General features: G+C 32.7%; 1 protein-coding gene across 1 annotated transcript in view; it reads right to left on the reverse strand.

The window, feature by feature from the left end:
* Rfx3 (regulatory factor X3) overlaps positions 1 to 20,720 on the reverse strand; it is a 305,603-nt gene that overhangs the window by 171,759 nt on the left and 113,124 nt on the right. Inside the window, exon 2 of the mRNA XM_077797836.1 lies at positions 2,679 to 2,803. Coding sequence (XP_077653962.1) covers positions 2,679 to 2,795 — 117 coding nt within the window. The 5' untranslated portion in view covers positions 2,796 to 2,803. The remainder of the gene's footprint in view (positions 1 to 2,678; positions 2,804 to 20,720) is intronic.

The following is a 20,720-nucleotide window of genomic DNA, read 5'->3' on the forward strand; positions in this document are numbered from 1 at the left end:
TATTATACACTCCTACTTCAGGGAATGACATCATGAAATTTCAAAAAATTGGTATTTAAATATTGGGTAAACTTGGAAAAAAAATCACCTGAGCCCCATACAAAGATCAGAAATCAGAATGGTGTTTTGTTTTTGCATAGCAATCTTGCAAATAGAAGAAATGTAATCACTAAATCCAGGGAAAGTAAATGAGTTGGGCAAGAAGAAAAGGGCATCACTGTTAACTTTATGCTAGATTTGAACTGTATTTAAATATCACAGTATTAAATGTAATAAATACTGATCTACCAAAATTAAAATGTAACTATTAAGTTGAGACACATGAAATTCTTGTTTTGGGGGCTGGGGTTGTAGCTCAGTGGTCGGGTGCTTGCCTAGCACATGTGTGTGAGGTACTGAGTTCAGCACAACATAAAAATACATGAATAAAATAAAGGAACTGTGTCCATCCACAACTGAAAATATATTTAAAAGCAAACAAAAAGAAATTCTTGTTTTGTATGTTAGGGAATGGAAGAGAGAGAGAGAGAGAGAGAGAGAGAGTGTGTGTGTGTGTGTGTGTGTGTGTGTGTGTGTGTCAAAAAAGAAGTGCATGGGGGTTTGGGATTGTGGCTCAGTGGTAGAGCGCTTGCTTAGCATGTGTGAGGCACTGAGTTCAATCCTCAGCACCACATAAAAAAATAAATAAAATAAACGTATTGGGTCCATCTTCAACTAAAAAAATTTTTTTTTAATAAAGAAAAGAGCATGCTAAGAAAATTCTTAAAACTAAAAATTTAAGAAGCAGCCAGGGACATAGCTCAGTGAGAGCTTTTGCCTAGCATGTGTTAGGCCTTGGGTTCAATTCACAGTACAACAATCAATATTTTTTTTAAAAAAATCAGGAAATAGTAAAATAAGTATTGTTACTTTTAAATACATGGAAATAAATATCAATATACTAGGCTAAAGATGTAAATAAAAAGGAATGGTTTATGGGAAAAGGAAAAATTCTGTTTTTTCTAAAAAGAGATAGTAAATCTGCTCAATTATTTTACTTTTTTATACTACTATATATATTATGTAAGACCTATAGTAAACACTAGATGATATATACATTAAATTAGAAAAGAAGAAGAAGAGGAAGAAGAATGGAGGAGAAGAAAAGACAAGGTTCAGGTCAGAGAGTCAGATATATACCACAGGTATTTTAATGTTTCAGGAGGGTACTTTCTGGATATAAGAAAACTTTCTCTGTCATATTCTTGTTAGAGACAGGCATTCTCCAACAGTGCTCTTCCACAAATGAGATAACAAAAAAACCAGAGTGAGTTTCATTGTTCAACATTTTCTCTTTTAAGTTAGATATGAAGAATAAGACCTCAGTTCTCTTAACTTGTTCTTTGGTTAACATAATATAAACACCCTTTTCTGAATAATGTTTATTTTTTCAAACTGGTAACAACATTAATAATTCCAGAGGCTTTTAAAACTTTATTTTATAGAGACTCATTTTTAATGATTAAAAATTTTTAAAGAAGCTAAAAAATATAAGATACGAACGAATAGAGTGAAACATAAAAATGTTTCTGTAAAACAAAACTACATATAGTCTAACCTAAGAAACTTGGAACAGGAAGGATAGGAAGGATGTATGTGTGTATATGGTAGCAATAAGAAAAGAATTACTAAGATTAAAACTACACAGTTCTAAAAATTGGTTATTTCAGATATTTCACACTAAAACACAAAGACTTGTTTTTGGTAGTGCTGGGGATTGAACCCAGACTTCTCTAGCCTTAGCCCTCCCTACCCCACACCCAATCCAACTCTGTATCTTGAAAAGAATATAACCTTGAATCCTTCTGCATATCATTTATGAAATGATACCACTATCCCTATACTTATTTATAATTGAGGAATAATATTTATTAAAGATTCTCCAACACACTAAGAATTTACAGGCAAATCTCAAGTATCAAGATTTGACATACAATCTTTCTTAAGTTCTCATCAGTCTTTGGAAGAAATGATAGGCCAACAGGTTTATAATCCAAATGCAGAACTATTAATTGACATGAACAGCATTTATTTTGTCAGTATCTTTCCAAAACAAGCCAAATGCCCTGAGCATGAATAAAACGTGTAGTAAAAATTTGACAATGAATTCTTTTCCAACTTTTTAAAAGGGATGAGTCACTCCAGACCTTTAATATAATTTTATTTTCATTAAACAGTATTTAGCAGCCATCTAATGCCAAGACTTTCTAAACCACTACAAAGGCAAAATCCCTGACTATAAGGTATATGCATGCTTTCCTTTATTAAGTGCTACTGTGAACCAATTAAGTAAGTATTATTCCTGACCTTGCAGTATGAAAGAAATAAGAAGATGTAATAAACAATGGGGAGAGGAGAGGAGAAAACCCTTCTTAGTGGGATTAAGTCAGAAGGAAACAACACTCTAGGAAATAAGAGAGGCTCTTTCAGAAGAGGGATTATAATCTGAGTAGTCTTTGTAGCTCTCTCTACATCCTAGCAAAGAAACTAGCAATACCCAGACTATACCTAAAGACTGAACTATGCCAATCTTATCATCCAAAGAAGCAAGAAAGCCAAATAATCTTTGGATTTAGCTATGCTGGATGCTGCACACAATAAAGGTCACAACCTCCCCTCTGAGGACAGCAGCTCCTCACCTGTTGTTGTACTGGTACCTGCTGTACCACTTGCGTAGGCACTGCTGCTTGACTAGCCACAGATGTCTGTAAAGTCACTGTCGAACCTGTGTCCGACCCAGTCTCTGATGTCTGCATGATGGTCTCTGAAATACATGAAAATAGAAGTAAAGTTTAAAATGTTCACCTTGCATGCTGAGCTTCATTTCATTTGTTCTTAATATCCTATTGGGAGACTTACAACTCTCAAAATACCTCCCAACCCAATATACTACCATGACAACTCATGCATGTTTATAGTCTTTCTGACCACTTTTTAAATAAATGCAGAAAATTACTAATCCACATTTTCATTGAAAAAAATCCTCACTACCTCTTAACCTGAGATAATAAACACTGAACATCATTGAAAGCTACCATGCTAGATTTTGCTATAAATTATTTCAATCTCTTTTTTATTTATATATGACAGCAGAATGCATTACAATTCTTATTACACATATAGTGCACAATTTTTCATATTTCTGGTTGTATACAAAGTATATTCACACCATACATCATGTGGTTTGTATAATAATTCCCATCACATTCTACCATCATTTCTAAACCCATGCCCTCTCCCTTCCCCTCCAACCCCTTTGCCCTATCTAGAATGCATCTATTCCTCCCATGTTCCCTCTCCCTATCCCACTATGTATCAACCTCCTTATATCAAAGAAAACATTCAGCATTTGGTTTTTTGGGGATTGGCTAACTTCACTTAGCATTATCTTCTCTACAGTTACCTACAAATGCCATGATTTTCTCTTTTATTGCTGAGTAATATTATATATATATATATATATATATATATATAAAACAGAATATTACTCAGCAATAAAAGAGAATATATATGTATATATATAACACACACATACATATATATATGTATATATATGCCACATTTTTAATCCATTCATCTATTGAAAGGCATCTAGGTTGGTTCCACAGATTCAAAATTATTTCGAAATTCTCTTAACCCTCAAACACAAGACCTAACTGGTTATAAAATGTCACAAACTATACTTTCTAGACACCTTCCTAGGTTATGTATGTAGAATAAGTAATTTCCAAGGTCCTTTCCAACTTAAAAATTACAATTTGGTAATCTAAAAAAAGTTTACATCCAAAATCAACTGATATACACAAAACTAGCCAAAGGATCAAGTTCACTAATTTTCTCAGGCTTCCTAGCCTTGACACGTCACCCTTTTCACTACTTACACATTCAATAAAATAAACACAAATTTCCTTACTACTGAGCAGGGACCAAAATTCTCATTTTCTTTCCTGTGGTGGGAGGGACAGTATTTAATTGGTAGCCTAAGAATATTGTATCATAACTTAAATCTATAAAAAGTAGAGTGAGCATTAATTTTCCCTAAAAAAAATTGTTTTTAAAAAATCTGAGTATTTAGTTCTCTCAAGGAGAAAATTAACCCCTCTCAGCATCTTTTGTCATAGCATGACCTCTTCCAATTATTTTTCCCCAAACCTTCTATCATCTCATTCAATTTTATAAATAAACCTCTGAGGACATCAAGTCTACTTTGCTTATTTTATAAAAGAAGAAACTAACACATAGAGAAATTAAGAGATTCAGTGGTGACAGAAGATGACTTGTGACTGGGCTTTCACACTTTGAATTTGTAATTATTTTCTTTCTAGACTTTGATACTAGCATCTCTGTAGGTTATCTGAATTTTTCTTATTTTGTTAGTCAAAATCTTAAGGCAACACAATAAACCTTAGTACATTCCAAATGTATAGCAATAATAGTATCACTGTTTAACAAGTGCTAAGGACCCTTCTAAATGCTTTACATATTAACTCATAAACAAAATCTCATATAACAACACAGTATAGTTAATATGAGTATAATTTCCATTTACAATCTACAAACCTCAGGTATATAGAGTACAGGAGAATAGAGGTTACAAAATTGAACAATAGTGATGAAAACTGTGGCTAATACTCCATGTATATGATTTAGCTCACTTTAACCTCCAGGATATGGTTGTTTTGTGGGAAGGCAAATCTGTAGATAATAGATCTATTTTTCCAAAAGAAGCTGAAAAATCCATATTTTTAATATGAAATCTTACAAATTGTGGCTGTTTAAAAATGTGGTAAACACACATAAACACATACACAAACATACATACACACATACACACACACACACACACACCCCTTTGGACTAGTATTAAGGCCATGGATATGTCAAAAAATCCATAAGAATGGCAGTATTCATTATACAAAACCCTTACCTAATTATAATTACTAGAGGGCAAATGACTCCCAAAACTTCCAGAGAGAATACACAAATTAGGAAGCCTATCTATGCCTGCTTCTTCTTCTTTCTTCCATGATAGACTGATAGGAATAGGGGATCAACCCCGCCCCAAAAAAAAGCCAAAACCAGTGTTGATTCATTATATACTTGTAGACTACTGATAGCATTTGTGCTACAACAGAGGATCAATTAGGGAGATTAAGGCAATATTTTCTTCAAGGACTGAATCATGTATTAGATACCATCTTCTAAGAAGTTTTTGCCAGTCTCTCTTGCAACTCCAAGATGGATGGTGGTCTTTGGCAGTTTAGTATACAGAGAAAGAAGACAGATTGACCAAAGTTATTATAATTTGCTCACGCAATCGTAGGTGAGTTTCTTACAGCATAGCCATTTTACTCTCATATTCTCTCATGTTTCTTCCAGAATCAGCTGGGAAATTTGCTATGACTAGCTCTTGGGCTCATCCACTGTATTGCAGACTGGTCTACATATCATTTTTTGGTACATGACCCATATTTTGACAGCTACTATTTTAAATCAAACACATGTAAAAATGTAAAAAAGTTGTTTAAAAATTAAATATACCCTTAAAGCAATTCATACCCACTCCAAATAAACTGCCCCAGAGATTATATCAGGAAATAAAAGGCATAGACTGGAAATTGACCTCCTTTGAATGGAGTGATTACAAATCAAAATCCTTAATCCCTAATATTTAAAAATCAGAAAATTTTGAATTAAAATAAAGAGTTCCAGACTTTCTTGAAAAGTGTCAAAACTTGAAAGGTGAGCTCATACTATGTTTTATACTCATGTTTTTTAAATGGCAATACTCATTCACTTGGCCCTTATAGGTTTTTGAGTATTATTTCTATAAATTGCAAGTAGAAAATTGCTTTTTTGGTTCAAAACAATACTGATAATATTTATACTGATTCATCTATTTATAAAGAAGAGTTAATATCCCAGCTTTTATAAAGCCATGATTTCCCTCATTTGATAGGTGAGTCAGTTGAAGCTCAGAGATATTAAGTCACTTACCCAAGGCTGCAGGGGTGCTTGACTTCTGGATGCAATTAAGAACCAATCCCCTCAGTTTTGTCTGCATTTTTTTTGTTGTTATTCACAAACATAATTTCATTCTCCTGTGATTTCATTATCCTCTTTGGCTTTGAGGAAGAGCATTTCTCTGCCAAGCCTCATCCTTGAGAAGGTCTCAATCACACCCCTTCCAAAGTTTAGCTCTGAAGTTCATAAACATAATTCTTATTTAGTAAGTCTTTCCTGGTGCTTTTCTAAGGCTATCTGCTTTAAAAACATGGTCTCATTTAATCCTCAGGCGATCCCCATGATGGATCGCCCTACTTAGCAATGAGGAAACTAAGTCACAAGTAGATTTCAAAACTGAACAAAAGCTACATAACTAGAAAGAGTAAGAACCTGGATCCACCTATATCCGTCTGCTTCTGAAGTCCATGATGTCAATCACCACTTACATTACTGGGTAATACCATAATCACTGGGCTTCCAAATGAAATGCTAGAGACTGTTGGTCTGAAGAGCAGTCATTTAGGTTCTAGGTCCATAGTATTTTATCTATACTTCAACAAGAGACATAGAGCCCATCTTTCTGACATCAAAGTTAAGGAAATATTTCCTCCTTTCCTACTGAGGTCATAAAAAAGCCAACCAATAAGCAATTTTCCATACAAATTTTAAGTGATTAATTCTTAAGACCTAATAACAAAAGAGCAATAAAATGTTAAAGTGTGTTGAAGAGTACAATCCTCTCCTTAAATTTTTCTTAATGTGATTAAACTCACTGACACCTTTAAGAGTACTGGGTAGCTTTCCAACAGTTATGCAAAGTCCAAGGATCATCATAAGAGGGCAGTGCTAAGGAATGCTCCATTTGTGGGTTTCATTTTACTCCCAGCAGAACAGTTTATAAGTACATTCAAGGTGTTCTCTTTCATCCAGCAGTGGTTTCTGGTGCTTTGTTTATGTTTGGGAGTGATTTCATTAATTTACTTCCTTCACAGCCTCCTTTCAAGTGATATTTGTTTATCAGCCACAAACACAGTTACATTAATCCATTTTGATAAGCTAAATAAACCCCTGCAGTTCATAGATGATACAGCCCATATGTAACTGAATTGTATATTCTTGCAGGAGACACAAGCACAATTTCAGTCTAGTCATCCTTGCCTAATGTGCCTGTCAGGTGTGTCATGAGCAACAGATGCTTGTTTGACAAAGGACCTTTTTATTCTAGCTAATTAAGCAGTTGGACACACCCGCCTGTTAATGGTTCTGCTTTGTACAGCCAGCTCTGGCTGAATCATTTGAATCTACAGCTAAATAGGCCACATTTTGAAAGAAGGCTAATTAACCCCTAGGAGAAAGAAAAGAATATTGCAAAAACCCAGCTGCTGAATGCAACAAGATTAAGCAGTTCTTCAACCTGATGGGCAAACCTAGACAAATCAATGTGTTTGGAACAAACATGCATTATTGCAAGGTTTAAGGCATTCAAATATTCTTTGAGGAACTTCCTGAAGATTATTTAATACACTCAAATTCACAGTTGGATTTCTTTTATCATGCATAATATACATGCCAGATTAAATAGTTTAATAGTCTGACCTAATCAATTACTTATCAAACAAGACTATATAACTAGGCTAGGTTTAAAGTAGGTAGTATCCATCTCATTTTTATTGGGGTTTTTCATCCTGAAATAATTTGATCTTTTGAAAAGCAAAGTCGATAAAGCATGATTCCACTACACTTAACAATATTGTTTTTTAACACTTAAGAATGTAACAGGTTTTACTTAGCATAGAAAATAAAGACCTGTAATTTAATTTTCAAGTGCAACAGAGGATTTCCTTCCTTTTTCCTTAGCATTAAAAGACAAAGATGCTAGTTCCAATTCCTATCAAATTAACCAAAATCAGACTCACTTAATAATAAAAATAAATCACACCTAAAATGTGTCCATATTCAAGAAAAAATTATTTATAAGAGCATTAAAAACCTGGCTCAACACAAGATTACAGGAATGTTATTTCACAATTGAAAATAACTGTTTTAAAAATACAGATCAAGGAGTTTAACATTAGTGTGCTTTTACACAAGGTTAGATCCAAAACAACTAAAAATAAAAATCCTGGAACATAAAATAATTTTTAAAATACTGAGTCAGCATCAGGATTCTCCAATAAATGTTAGAAAACAATAATAGCATACATATTGATCATTGCAAATAATGTCTTCATTAATTAAAATTAGACAACTAAAATGAGCAGTGTTTTTTGGGGAAATAATATTGTTGACATTTACTTTTCTGGACATAAAATTAGTATCAATGTATACATTTCTGAATATTCTGGGGTAAATCATCAAAAAAAATTAAGATTATTCCAACTCTTAAAAACTGATGGATATTAAACAACTTTCAAAGAACATAAAATGTAAAATAATGGAACATATTTGAAAATATATATGTGTGTATACAGATTTAGATATGAATAGATATAGATCTGGATATACTAGGCAGTTAAATAACCACATCATAAATTTAACCTTCTGAAATTTTGACAAAACTTTATTGAGATGATTATTTTACCTGTACATACAAAACACAATGACTTGGCTTCCCTTCCCACCACACACTACCAGTAAAATGAAACTGGGGAAGCTGTAAACTGTATTCAAATACCAAGCCTACATTATTTAAAATACTCTGTGAAACGTTTATTAACTGTTAAAACACAGGCCTTTCTCAAATCAATAAACTAAGTAAATGAGGGATGTAAAAAGAAAATTCATGATTTTCTATATTAAAAAAGTCCTGCCTCTTTATTTAAGCTTGATGTCATAATCCTCATGACTGTGTACAATAAATCTTTTGTACCAAATTCATCTGCAGAAAAATGATGGAATGATAATAGTGCAGAGTGTTCTGTAGTCATCTTTCTGTGATAACTGATGACAGTGATAATGTTAAAGATGATTAAGCAGCACACTGGAAACATATACAGGTTGCCTGGGTAACTTTTTTCACTTTCAAACAAAGGTTTTCTCTTACCTAACTCTTCCCCTGACTCAGAATAGATTATGAAAAACTAAGAAAAATCAAATTAAATTACTGTACCAGTTTTTATCTTAAAGAGTTAAATGCTTAAACATTAAAGTAATCCATTAACACTGACGCCAAATGGTTAAAATGATGTAAAAATTATTTGTTTTCATTTTTGATTATCAAGAGCAGTTGTCATCAGGATCAGGTGCCATTCCAGCTTTTCCTCTCACTCACATTCACAAATAGGCAAATCAGTCTTAACCTAGATAACACATGCTAAAAAATGTCAATGTCCAAAAAAGAAAAAGAAATCCAAACAATCAAAAAAACCCTTCAAGTATCCTAATTCTACATTCTTACCTCCTTGAACAAGAGTCTGAGAACTGGCATAAATATATAAAAATATTCTTACCAAAGTTATGACACAAGTCATAAATGTTTTTGCCTATTGGTCAACCCAGTCCTGAGAATAAATATAACCTATGAATTGAAGCACCTAATAACACTTAGAATCCAAAGATAATAAGCATTTAGCATTTTATCAAAATTTTATTATCTTCATTAATACAGATATTTAGAATTGCTGCCATATATTGATCACTTATTATGTGATAGATCCTTCTCAAATATTAAACTCTAATTTTGCCAGAAAGTAGATATTCCCATTTTATAGAGGAGGAAGTAAAGTTTAGGCAACTAAAATCAGTAGTGCTTTTGTCAGGGGGAGGAGCAGGGGTGTATATTATTAATATTTATTTCCCTGAACATAAAATTATGATGAATGTACACATTTCTAACTACTCTGGAGTAGATAATCAAGTTACCAAGATTATTCCAGTTATTTAAAAATAGCAAAGATATTTAACCACTTTCAAAAGTATATAATGTGAAATAATAGGGTATATTTGAAATTATATATGTTTATATAGTACATGTTATAAATGTACTATATATTTAACTTTCTGAAACTTTGGAAAAACATAAGTACTTTAAATAATTTTTTTGAGAGTCACAGAGCTATTTGTAAAGCTAGAATTCAAGCCCAGGTCTGTCTCACTCTAATAATGTTGCCTAATCATACCTGTACTAGTTGTCTTGCATGAACAGCATCAATAAACAGTGAAGCTATGTTAACAAGATCTACTTTAAAGACATAAAGTAGTTAATGACACTTTGGGTACTAAAGAAAGAATTCTAAATTTGAACAAATATCACATGAACTGAAACATGTATTATGCATAGTGGATCCATACTTTATTTTTGTAAAAAGTCACCAATGCTATAGTTTTTATTATATGAAAAAAGCATATTATAAGTGAAAATTACCTACTATATTAACCTGTGTTTATCAAATATTTTATGGATGAAAGTATATATAATTCAAAGAGACTCATTTGCTTTCAAGATTTGGATATATCTTATAAAAAGACAAATAAGGATCCAATTACAAATGTGTCCATATAAATTGGTAAAGACAAATACACAAATGTATAATTAAGTTACTTAAGGCCAAAAATGAACACTCAAAATTGGGCAAAACTCTTCAATATCCCTACACTAGAATACAATATAGATGTATAATAAAAGCCAACACGTAAAGATAGCTATAATAGTATAAGTATAAAGAGCAGGTTGATAAGCAGTAGACCATGGAACAATTTTATTCACAGATTATATGTTTAGGAAAAATTCTTGAAGCCTATACTATAAACTGGGCCATGGGAGGGGACAATCATTTCATTAGAATGCCTAAAGGATTTCCCAGAGCAATAAGCTTACCTTGGACTTGTTAGCCAAAAACAACATGGGCTTCAGGGACCCACTTAAGCCTGGAACCATCCCAAAAAAGCAGTATTAAATTCTGTAATCTAAAATAGGCCTTATCATCCTAGAGATACTTTTTAGGAATAAGTTTTGATCTTTTTGGTGACTTGAGTAAGAGTTCTACCTTCCTTCTTGCAGCTAAGTGCTTCCAAACTTTACCAAGAAGTTCTAAAAAAGCCACCTTTCAAATGTCTCTAACAAAATAAACTATTTTTATATAATTTGTCCAATAGTATAAGCTATTTAAAATATCTCTGAAATTTGTCTCAATAGATCTACTCATTGTCACTTGTATGAACACAGCCATTTTATGCTGAAGGAAGGAAATCTACAGTAGTATACATTCCCAAATGTCAAAAATGATCCTTGTTGATGACGCTTCCCAATATATATTGTCCAATCCAAAAATCAAGACTTAAATTTAAATCTACTCCCTTTGTATACAAATTGAAAACAGCAATGGTGTCCCTTCTAAAAATCTCAACTGAGGAGAGGATAAAGGTGTGTAATTTAGGAATCTAACCAAGTAAACAAGTATCTCCTTTTTAAACTAGCCCTAATGTCTCATATACATTCTTCCTACAAACCCTGAACACAAAAAACTTTTATCCTTTTTCCCCCCTATACTTACCAGCCTGATTTTAACCACATACATAGAAATACTCATTCTACTTAATTTGGGGGTTGATAAAGAATATGTTTCCTGCTGGGCACAGTGGCCACACCTTTAATCCCAGTGGATCACAAAGTTGAGGCAGGAGGATCACAAGTTCAAGATCAATATTAGCAATTTAGAGGCAATAAGCAATTTAGTGAGAACCTACTTCAAAATAAAAAAGGTCTGGGGATGTGACTCAGTGATTAAATGCCCCTAGGTTCAATCCCTGGGGGGGGGGGGGAATGCTTCCCAAGTAAGGCATCCAAGTAGTCTCAGTTTAGATGGGATGGAAACAAAAGCAAAGTTTAGCATAAATGTCAACACAACCTAAATAGCCACAAAAGATTCCTTTGGATTTTATAAGAGGGAAAGCAAAACTAAAAAATCTTAATTATCTACACAGTAGAAAAGATTCCAATGACAACTTTCCTCTTAGATTCTCTCGCCTACACAATTTTTTTTCTCCAATCTTTTTTCTTTCTATAAAAGTGGATAATAGAATCTTTTGCAGTTCCTCACTAGTCTAATGACAGGCTCAAAGAGATCAACATGTCTAAAAGGGGGAAATAATACTGTATAATAACATTGCTAATAATGGAAATAATATACTCCATTTTAAACGTACAGTACGTTAAAAAACTAAATTCTCATTAATGCCATGCTGTGTCAAATATGGTGAACAAAGCTGAGGCACACATAAAACTCTGGAAACATTTGCTATAAAACAATGCTAATAGTCAAATGAAATGTTTACATTATCTTCCATTATAGAAATGCATGTGTTAACATACTGAAGAATCTAGCCATGAAATTCACATACTTACCAAACTATTTCTCTGTTTAAAAAAATCAGTAAAATATGAAATAATTGCAGTTGTTTAATAACACTGTTCCTTTGGAGCTTATTTTATTGGAATCAATGATGTGCTCTATATATGGCTATATTTCCAACTTAGTCTTAAGCATTTTCTTGGCTGGTATCAATAATAGCTTTAAAAACTCCATACTAAATAGTTCTATCTTCTAAAGTGAATTATTTTATACTATCTCCTACACCCTTAATAAATGTGCCTAACTGGGATGATTTAAATGTTCAAAATTAATTTTTTATGATTAAAAGCAGTTGTTTATATAATATTTTAGATAAGTGTGAAATTTCATATAAGGAGTTTCATTTCCTTTCTGCCTCCTCCTCTTATTATATTTTGATGGTCTTCTGTGGGCAATAAAAGGAGAAAGAACTTTTCCTTTATCCTTGATAATACATTAATAGTAGCTACTCTTATTCTAGTCATTCATCATCAAATTTTCAAAGAGTTCTCTATACTTACCATCTCCACCTTTGCAAATTATACTCAACTCCCTATTTCTTGATATCCATTTTCTACCATATCACTCTAAAAGTCCTGTGGTTTCCAAAGATAGAAAGAAATAATCTCTTTATAAATTTCTATATCCTTTTCTTGGCTTTCAAACTCACTGTACTATCAAATTACACTTGAAGTTAATGACAATCTATTATTTCTTGAAAAAGTCTTCCTCTTTGCTTTCCAACACATGGCATTTTTCTGATCTTTCTGTCTAGCCAATCCTCTGTTTTCTTCAAAGATTTATTCTTCCCTTAGAACACATACACATACACCACATGCACACAAATACACACACACACACACACACACACACACACAATTGAGTTTGGGGTGTCTCTTTTGCCCTTTCACTATTCTGTTTTGAAGAATTAGTCACTAACATTACCTACATGTGAATAACTCCCTGATCTGTAAGTTGAGTCAATACTCTTCTTTCTACTGAGCTGTAGTTCTGGATTTTTGACTACCTGTTGAATCTTTTTATAATAGCCTTTCATCAGTATAAGTCTAACTGTTTAAATGTAATCATCAAAGTCCATCTTAAATTTTCATCATGCTTAAATTAAAGCTGCCAGTAACTTCTCTTACATGATATAGGAAGATATGTAGTCTCTACCCATCAATGAGTTCAAAGTCTACCTATGGCATTAGACAAAGAGAAACAATCTGATGACCAGTACCTTGGCAACCTTTCTTCTCAAAGAAGTCTAAAAATAATCAGACTTCTTTTTTTCTCTCATCCACCAAATCTAATCAATTAACAAGTCTAATGATTCTGCTTCCTAATTATCTCTCAAAGAATCTATTCACTTATCTTCATCTCATCACATAGATCCCTAGAGTTCAGGATATTCCCTACAATAGGTCCCCAGTACTCTCAGGACAAACTCCAAACTTCATAACAAGGCTTATGAGGCTCTTTAGAATATAACTGGGCCCATATCTTTCCCAAAAGTATATACAGTCTAACCCTATGGAGCTACCCTCAGTTCCCCAACCCTGGAACAGGCAGTTTCTTCTGCTTGAAGCAATTTTTCTTTCCTTCCTCTTTCATCTTCATGTTGTATGTCTCAGTACTAATTCTACTTATCCCAGCTTCCCAAACAACAACTCTGTACCCTTCCTTTTAACACATCTGTATTTAGTGTTCTCCTAGGTGTTCCTATAGCACTCTATCATTTTTCAATCTATCAATTATCATATTGTAGTATAATTGTCTTGCCAACCAGAGCTTAAACACCATGAGCACACTGACTATGCTTATCTTTCTTATTTTCAAATGGGCCTAATACACATGGAATCTTCAATTTGTTGAAAGAACAAATGAATCTCCAAAGAGGAGTTGAACTTTATCAAAGGCATTCAATGCAATAAAACATTGTACAATTGTTTATAATAATCACTTCTAATCAAAATATTCATTTTAAATGTTTTTCTTAATTTTCTAAGATTCATTTTCAATTTCTATTGAATCAGAATTTTCTAACAACTCATATATTCTAAGAATTTTAAGTCTCAAAAGGTTTTTAAATAAAGAAATAATAATGAAATAAAATCAAATTAGCAAATCAGGTATTCAGTTATTGCTCTGTACCTTTTGACACATCAGTTACTTTGTCAGAGTACAGGATTTGCTGAATTATGGATTTGGAACCAATGCTTTAATCATGTCATCTTAGGTGATGTGGTAGGCTACTTTGTTGACAGAAATACTCAGAGATCTTTAGTTTACAGACCTTTAATTTTCACAGCTGACATGCTAAGAATAAGTAATTATCGTAATAGTAATTATTCTGACTTCATCATTAATTAGACACTTGAAATTTTTTGAGCTTGGCAATATTCAACTGACATTCTTCTATGTCCTCTTAATAATCATTGAAACTCTCCAAAAAAATATTCCAGGAAGTCTGTAGTTACTAATTAGTTAATGTATTTATGTAAGGAATTTTTATAACATTATTTCATCTGCCTAGAAATCCTGTAAGGTAGGTACTCTTAATATCCTTTTTATCATACATGAGAAAACTGAGGCATTGAACTTTAAATGTATCAACACCAAGGTCACACAACTAGAAAGAGGCAGAGCAAGGATTTGAATATCTTATATGACCTATTAGGTTCAGGAGCAAGTTTTGGTTTTCTTTTTCTTTTCTTAATTCAGCCATGTGCAGTACTAGGCTTAAAATGTGACAATTAAATGCTTAACAGACTATAAGATGCTTAACAGTCCTTTCTAGAATAGGAGTCTTTTCTATATTTTCAATCTTCTGTATCATAGAAATTAGACATGCTATGATTTTTAACCCAGTTAATAATCTTCCATGACACCTCAATCCTCTAAAAAGTCTTAATTTTGATTCCAGTGACACAAAATACCTGACAAGATGGTTGTCTATTCTATTATGTAGACTTCCGCTAAGAATAATAAATCAGGTGGATACTGTATTACCTCTGCTGAAGCATCAACACAGATACACTTGTTGGAATTTGAATCAGGGCTCAGAAAATGTTAATAAACATGTGCCATAGTGCAATACATTTTCTTTCTGATATCTCAGAATAAAATTCTCAAGGTTTTCACCCTAAATTCTACTTCTAGAGGAATAAGAATGACTGAATGCAGCTTTCCACTTGCCAAAAGAAGGAAGCATTTCAACTAGTTCATTTGCCAAAAATCTGGTTACCAGTGGGTCTTTGACACAGGTGCCCAGGGTTATTATGCCCTGACCTATACACAGAAAGACAATTTGCATTTAGCAATTGCCAGAAAAAATATATTCAAGTCCACAACCTGATGGTGTTAGAAATAAGGCCAATAACAGCAGCAATTAGCTTTAAGGAAGGTTCTAAGTCAAAGAGTGTTTATGACAAATGATCCCTATGGCAATGCCACAATGTACCCCTCTAGTCCAACTATCATCTCTATTCCTATTCTAGCACAGGCCATCCTTCCTTGACATAATGAAGAAATTATCATATGCTTTGATCAATTAATTTTGTTGAATCAGTCAAATGCTCATATGAGACATATTTTACTGTAGTGATCAGACAAAAGTAAATTAAGTAACTTTTCAATTTTCATCCAGGTCATTTATTGTACTTCTTCAGGACTTCAAAAGATCTGTATGGTAGCAAAAATGTCACACCCAAGGAGGCAGAACTTCCAAATGGTTCCAATTAAGGCTAAAGGATGTAGCTGAGGAAAAAGGACTCTAATTCCAAAAGACAGTAATATGCTTCCATTGTAGCCTTATTTTCCCCTATCCCTGTCAGAGATGGTGATGCAGTATGAAGGAAACAAGGTCTCCTTTGCCAAGTCAACTCATTTTTCCCAGGGGTCAATTTAACACATTCACTCAAAACTTGTTTATTTAAACCCTTTACAATATTGACTGGTATATGTATTGAATAAATATATTCTAAACATTTGAAGATAAATTGCTTGAAGAGTAATTTGATTTTTAAGTTAGTGAGATCAAGGCTTTAATGTACCTAAAATTTTGTTGTAATCCAGCACTGTAACCTACCCATACTATTATGGAAACTTACTATTATCTGGACTCATAACTTTGGGGAATTAAAATCTGTTTATTTTAAATCAAAGGGCTATGGATGTCTTAAATGCTACAGAGCTTATAAATGATAGTATAAAAGGTTTATTTCTTTCAACACATTTTCTATATACTTCAATGCATTTTGTACTTGCCTTAATTCACACATTTGTTAACCAGTCAACTAGATGAGTACATTGTTCCTGTTTTAAATGACTGAAAATCATTGTCACTACATTCAGGAAATAAATATCAATGATAAATCTGGCATTCAACTGAGTTGAACTGATAAATGATTCTATCATAAAATATCAGGGGTGAAACTGCTTTGTACAAAAAGACTAAAAGTTACAAAGACTTTTGCAACTATTCTATCTAGCATGATTAGTGATAAACTTATACATATAATTAAATACAAACTTAAGCAATTAATAATTTGGAAAACAAGTCATGAGACAAATGGATAAATCAAAGTATTTGGTAAATTTACCAAAACGACTATTTAATAAATTTACGTCAGCAAACTGAATTTAAAAATATCCATTTGGTGAACTGATCACTCAGAAAATTGTTTTTAGCCTTTTATTTTTTTAATGTGGTGCTCAGGATCAAACCCAATGTCTCCCTATACTAGGCAAGTGTTCTACCATTGAGCTACACCCCCAGCCCTAATAAATTTTCTTTTAATGGGGAAGGATAATTGGTTTTCATATAATTTACCTGCTTCTCAATATCACAGCATTTCATAGTTAAAAATATTCCGGAGATCATCTAGTTCATGCTTCCATTTCATACAGTCTGAGACCAATATCAATAATCCAAATGGACCCGTTAGTTAGTATTAGAGTTGGCATTAGAACTCGGTACTTCTAATTCCCAGCCAAAAGCTCTTTCTAACAGACTATGGTTTATAAGAAAACAAAGAAGGAAGGCACTCAAAAAGAAGCAGGAAGGCCTGCCAGAAGCTCAAAGTGCTTATTACACAATAAAAGAAATGCTCATATAACACGGAGAATGTAATCCTAAAATAAGAGGGTCTCTTAGACATTTCCAAGTTTCTTTCTCACATAAATGAATAGGGTACTGTTTCAGAGTGTTTAACAAGTTTAAAGTGAGGCAAACTGTGTGTGTGTGTGTGTGTGTGTCTCGATATCAACAAAAATGGTTCACTGTATTTTATATTCTACAGGGATTCTGAACGATCTTGCAAAGCTTTTCCTTTTCTTCTTCATCATCATCTTCTCTTCTTCCTCAGATACTTAGATAATCTTGGTATTCCAGGTATAATATTTTATTACTCTTTATAGTATCTGAGCCTGTGGCTCATAATTTTATTATTATATGATCTCCTGAGGTAACCTATAATACAAAAACTGACTATGTTTCACTGAAATAAAGAAACCAAAAAGACTAATACCTAGTTTACCAGGAAGGGGAAAACGGCAAAATTCATACAACAATAATCACAACCAAAATAAACAGGGAACAAATTTTGAATTTTCTCTTGCAGAAAATAAGTGTAATTTTAGGGTGTGAGACAGAAACCTTTTAAATGTAATAGTTTGTGTAGCAGCTTTTACAAGGTGCACTTTTCACTGTCAAACAACATGAAATGCTCATAAGGATAATCAGTTTTAGATGGGAAGTTTACAAGCTTTCCACAACTTGTTCTATTTATCCATGTTAAAATTTTTTGCAATTACTTCTTTACATATTACGTTCATATTCTTTTAAGATTTGCAAATTGTTTGGTATAAATGTAACTTCAAAACCAACCATGCTGCTTGCATCTTTAATCATCTGATACACTCTGTTGAGTTTTACTAGCCTAAAAGTTGTCCAGATCTAATTTATACAAAAGTAGTAATACTGCAATATGCAACATATGAAGCAAACTTTAAGAAAACCTCCCATTAAAACCAACTCAAAAATTGTTTTCGATGTAGTCCTTACTATGAAAGTAATATAAATGATTTTCTTGTTGTATCATAACAATAATCTAACATTGCATTCAAAAACCACATGTAAATATGGACTGATTACTTTTCATGGTTCCATGGAGTCATTTTTCTCACCAGATTTACAAGAATTATGCTTTCTAAATGCAACTGAAAGATTATTTACATGTGAAAAATCCAAACCCTTTCCTTATGAAATTTACTCAACACTGAATAATAAATTATTTGATCATTAAGACAGCAACAGAATTTTGTTTTCAATGTGGGCTAATGAACTATTCTTTCTGTCCCTCCATGCTTTTGCCCATAATTTCTCTGCTACCTCTCCCAAATAAAAGGACTTCCCATAAGTAAATACTAGCTAAACAACAACCCCTTCAAATTGTTCTGTATACATAAGCCATGACAGTCACAAAGCTTAATTATATCAATTACTTTTTGCTTTGAAAAAATTTTTGCACATCCTGACAACTGATTTTGACACTATACATAGGCTCTCACAGTAACACCATTCTCATCCTGTAAAGAAACAAACAAAAAAAGCTAAATTAGTGTTCTGTGTGTGTAAAAGCGACATGGCCCAAATATTTGCTGTCTTAATACAATGCTTATTGTGAAAACAGAACAACAGTATATATTTATCCTGGCATGTACTTTTAAAATGAGAAAGCCTCTTTACAATAAGACCATGAAAGGTCAACAATAAGTTTTATTACATTACTTAATGCAGCTCTTTTATGGAAAAGTAGATTCACAGAAGCTAAGATTAGATCCTTCAAGGTTTATGACCTTGAGTCATGGTTTTCACCATAATCTCTATGAATCTCCATAATGAAGTGCTACCATATCATTTGACTAGGATTATTATGAATTTCAGAATTTGGCTCTTCAAGGTAACTCTTTCTTTTTAAGTGTAGGAATAATAATTAGCAGTAGACAAAAGAAATGCCTAAAATAACATAATAAAGAAAATTTTATTAAATTATTAATTCATTTGTTCTTTTTCTTCTTCAGAGTGTTCTAAACAAAAAATATAATTTTCCTAATGTAAATAAATTGAGTAAAAGTTCATATAAATAAGATGCAAAAGGTGAAGCTGGCATTTTTTTTCTTAGTTGCATGGCTTTTTACTGTGTGGATACATCTTAATTTGGTTTTTATATACATTTTTATTGGTACATTTTAACTGTACATAGTGATGGGATTTGTTGTTACATATTTGGACATACATACAATGTAACAACATAATTTGACCAATATCACTCCCAGTATTTTCCTCTCCATCCTAACCTTCTACACCCTGGTACCTTTTTACTAGTGATCTCCCTTTCTCATGAGATCCTTCCCCCACCCCCACAGACCTTTCTTTCCTTTTTCCTCTCTAGCTTCCACATATGAGAGAAAGTATATGACCCCTGACCTTCTGAGCATGGCTTATTTCACTTAACATAATGGTTTCAAGTTCCATTAATTTTCCTATAAATGACATAAATTAAACTCCATTGTGTATTTACATCATTTTCTTTTTTTTAATATTCATTTTTTAGTTCTAGGTGGACACAATATCTGTTTATTTTACATTTACGTGATGCTGCCTCATGCATGGTAGGTGAGCACTCTACTACTGAGTAACAACCCCAGCCTCCACATTTTCTTTATTCACTTATATATTGATGGGCAAATACGCTGGTTCCATACATTGGCTAATGTGAATTGTGCCGCTATAAATTGGGTATGCATGTATCGCTGTATGCAGACTTTCTTTTTTTGTGTGTGTGTGCTGGGGATCGAACCCAGGGCCTTGTGCATGCAAGGCAAGCACTCTACCAACTGAGCTATATCCCCAACTACTTCTTTAAGATAGAGTGTTATAGCTGGGTAATATGATGTTTCCATACCTAGTCTTTGAGGAATATCCATACTTAATTTCCATAGCAGTTGTATTAATTTCAATCCCACCAACAATACTAAAGTGTCCCTTTATATCCATATCCTCTTCAACCTTTATTATTGTTTGTATTCTTGATGACTGCCATTCTGACAGGCATGAGATAAAATCTCAGTTTTGATTTGCATTTCATTAACTATTAATGATAGTGAACATTTTCATATACTTAAGGGACATTTGTATTTTCTTTTTTGAGATGTCTGTTTAATACATTTGCCTATTTAATTAATTAGGTTATTGGGGGATTATTTTGGTGTTTTTAGTTCTTTGTATATTCTAGATATTAATCCTCTGTCAGAAGAGTAGCTAGCAAAGACTTTCTCCCA

The sequence above is a fragment of the Urocitellus parryii genome, chromosome 4 (assembly GCF_045843805.1).
Source record: "Urocitellus parryii isolate mUroPar1 chromosome 4, mUroPar1.hap1, whole genome shotgun sequence".
In the NCBI taxonomy this organism is placed as follows: domain Eukaryota; kingdom Metazoa; phylum Chordata; class Mammalia; order Rodentia; family Sciuridae; genus Urocitellus; species Urocitellus parryii.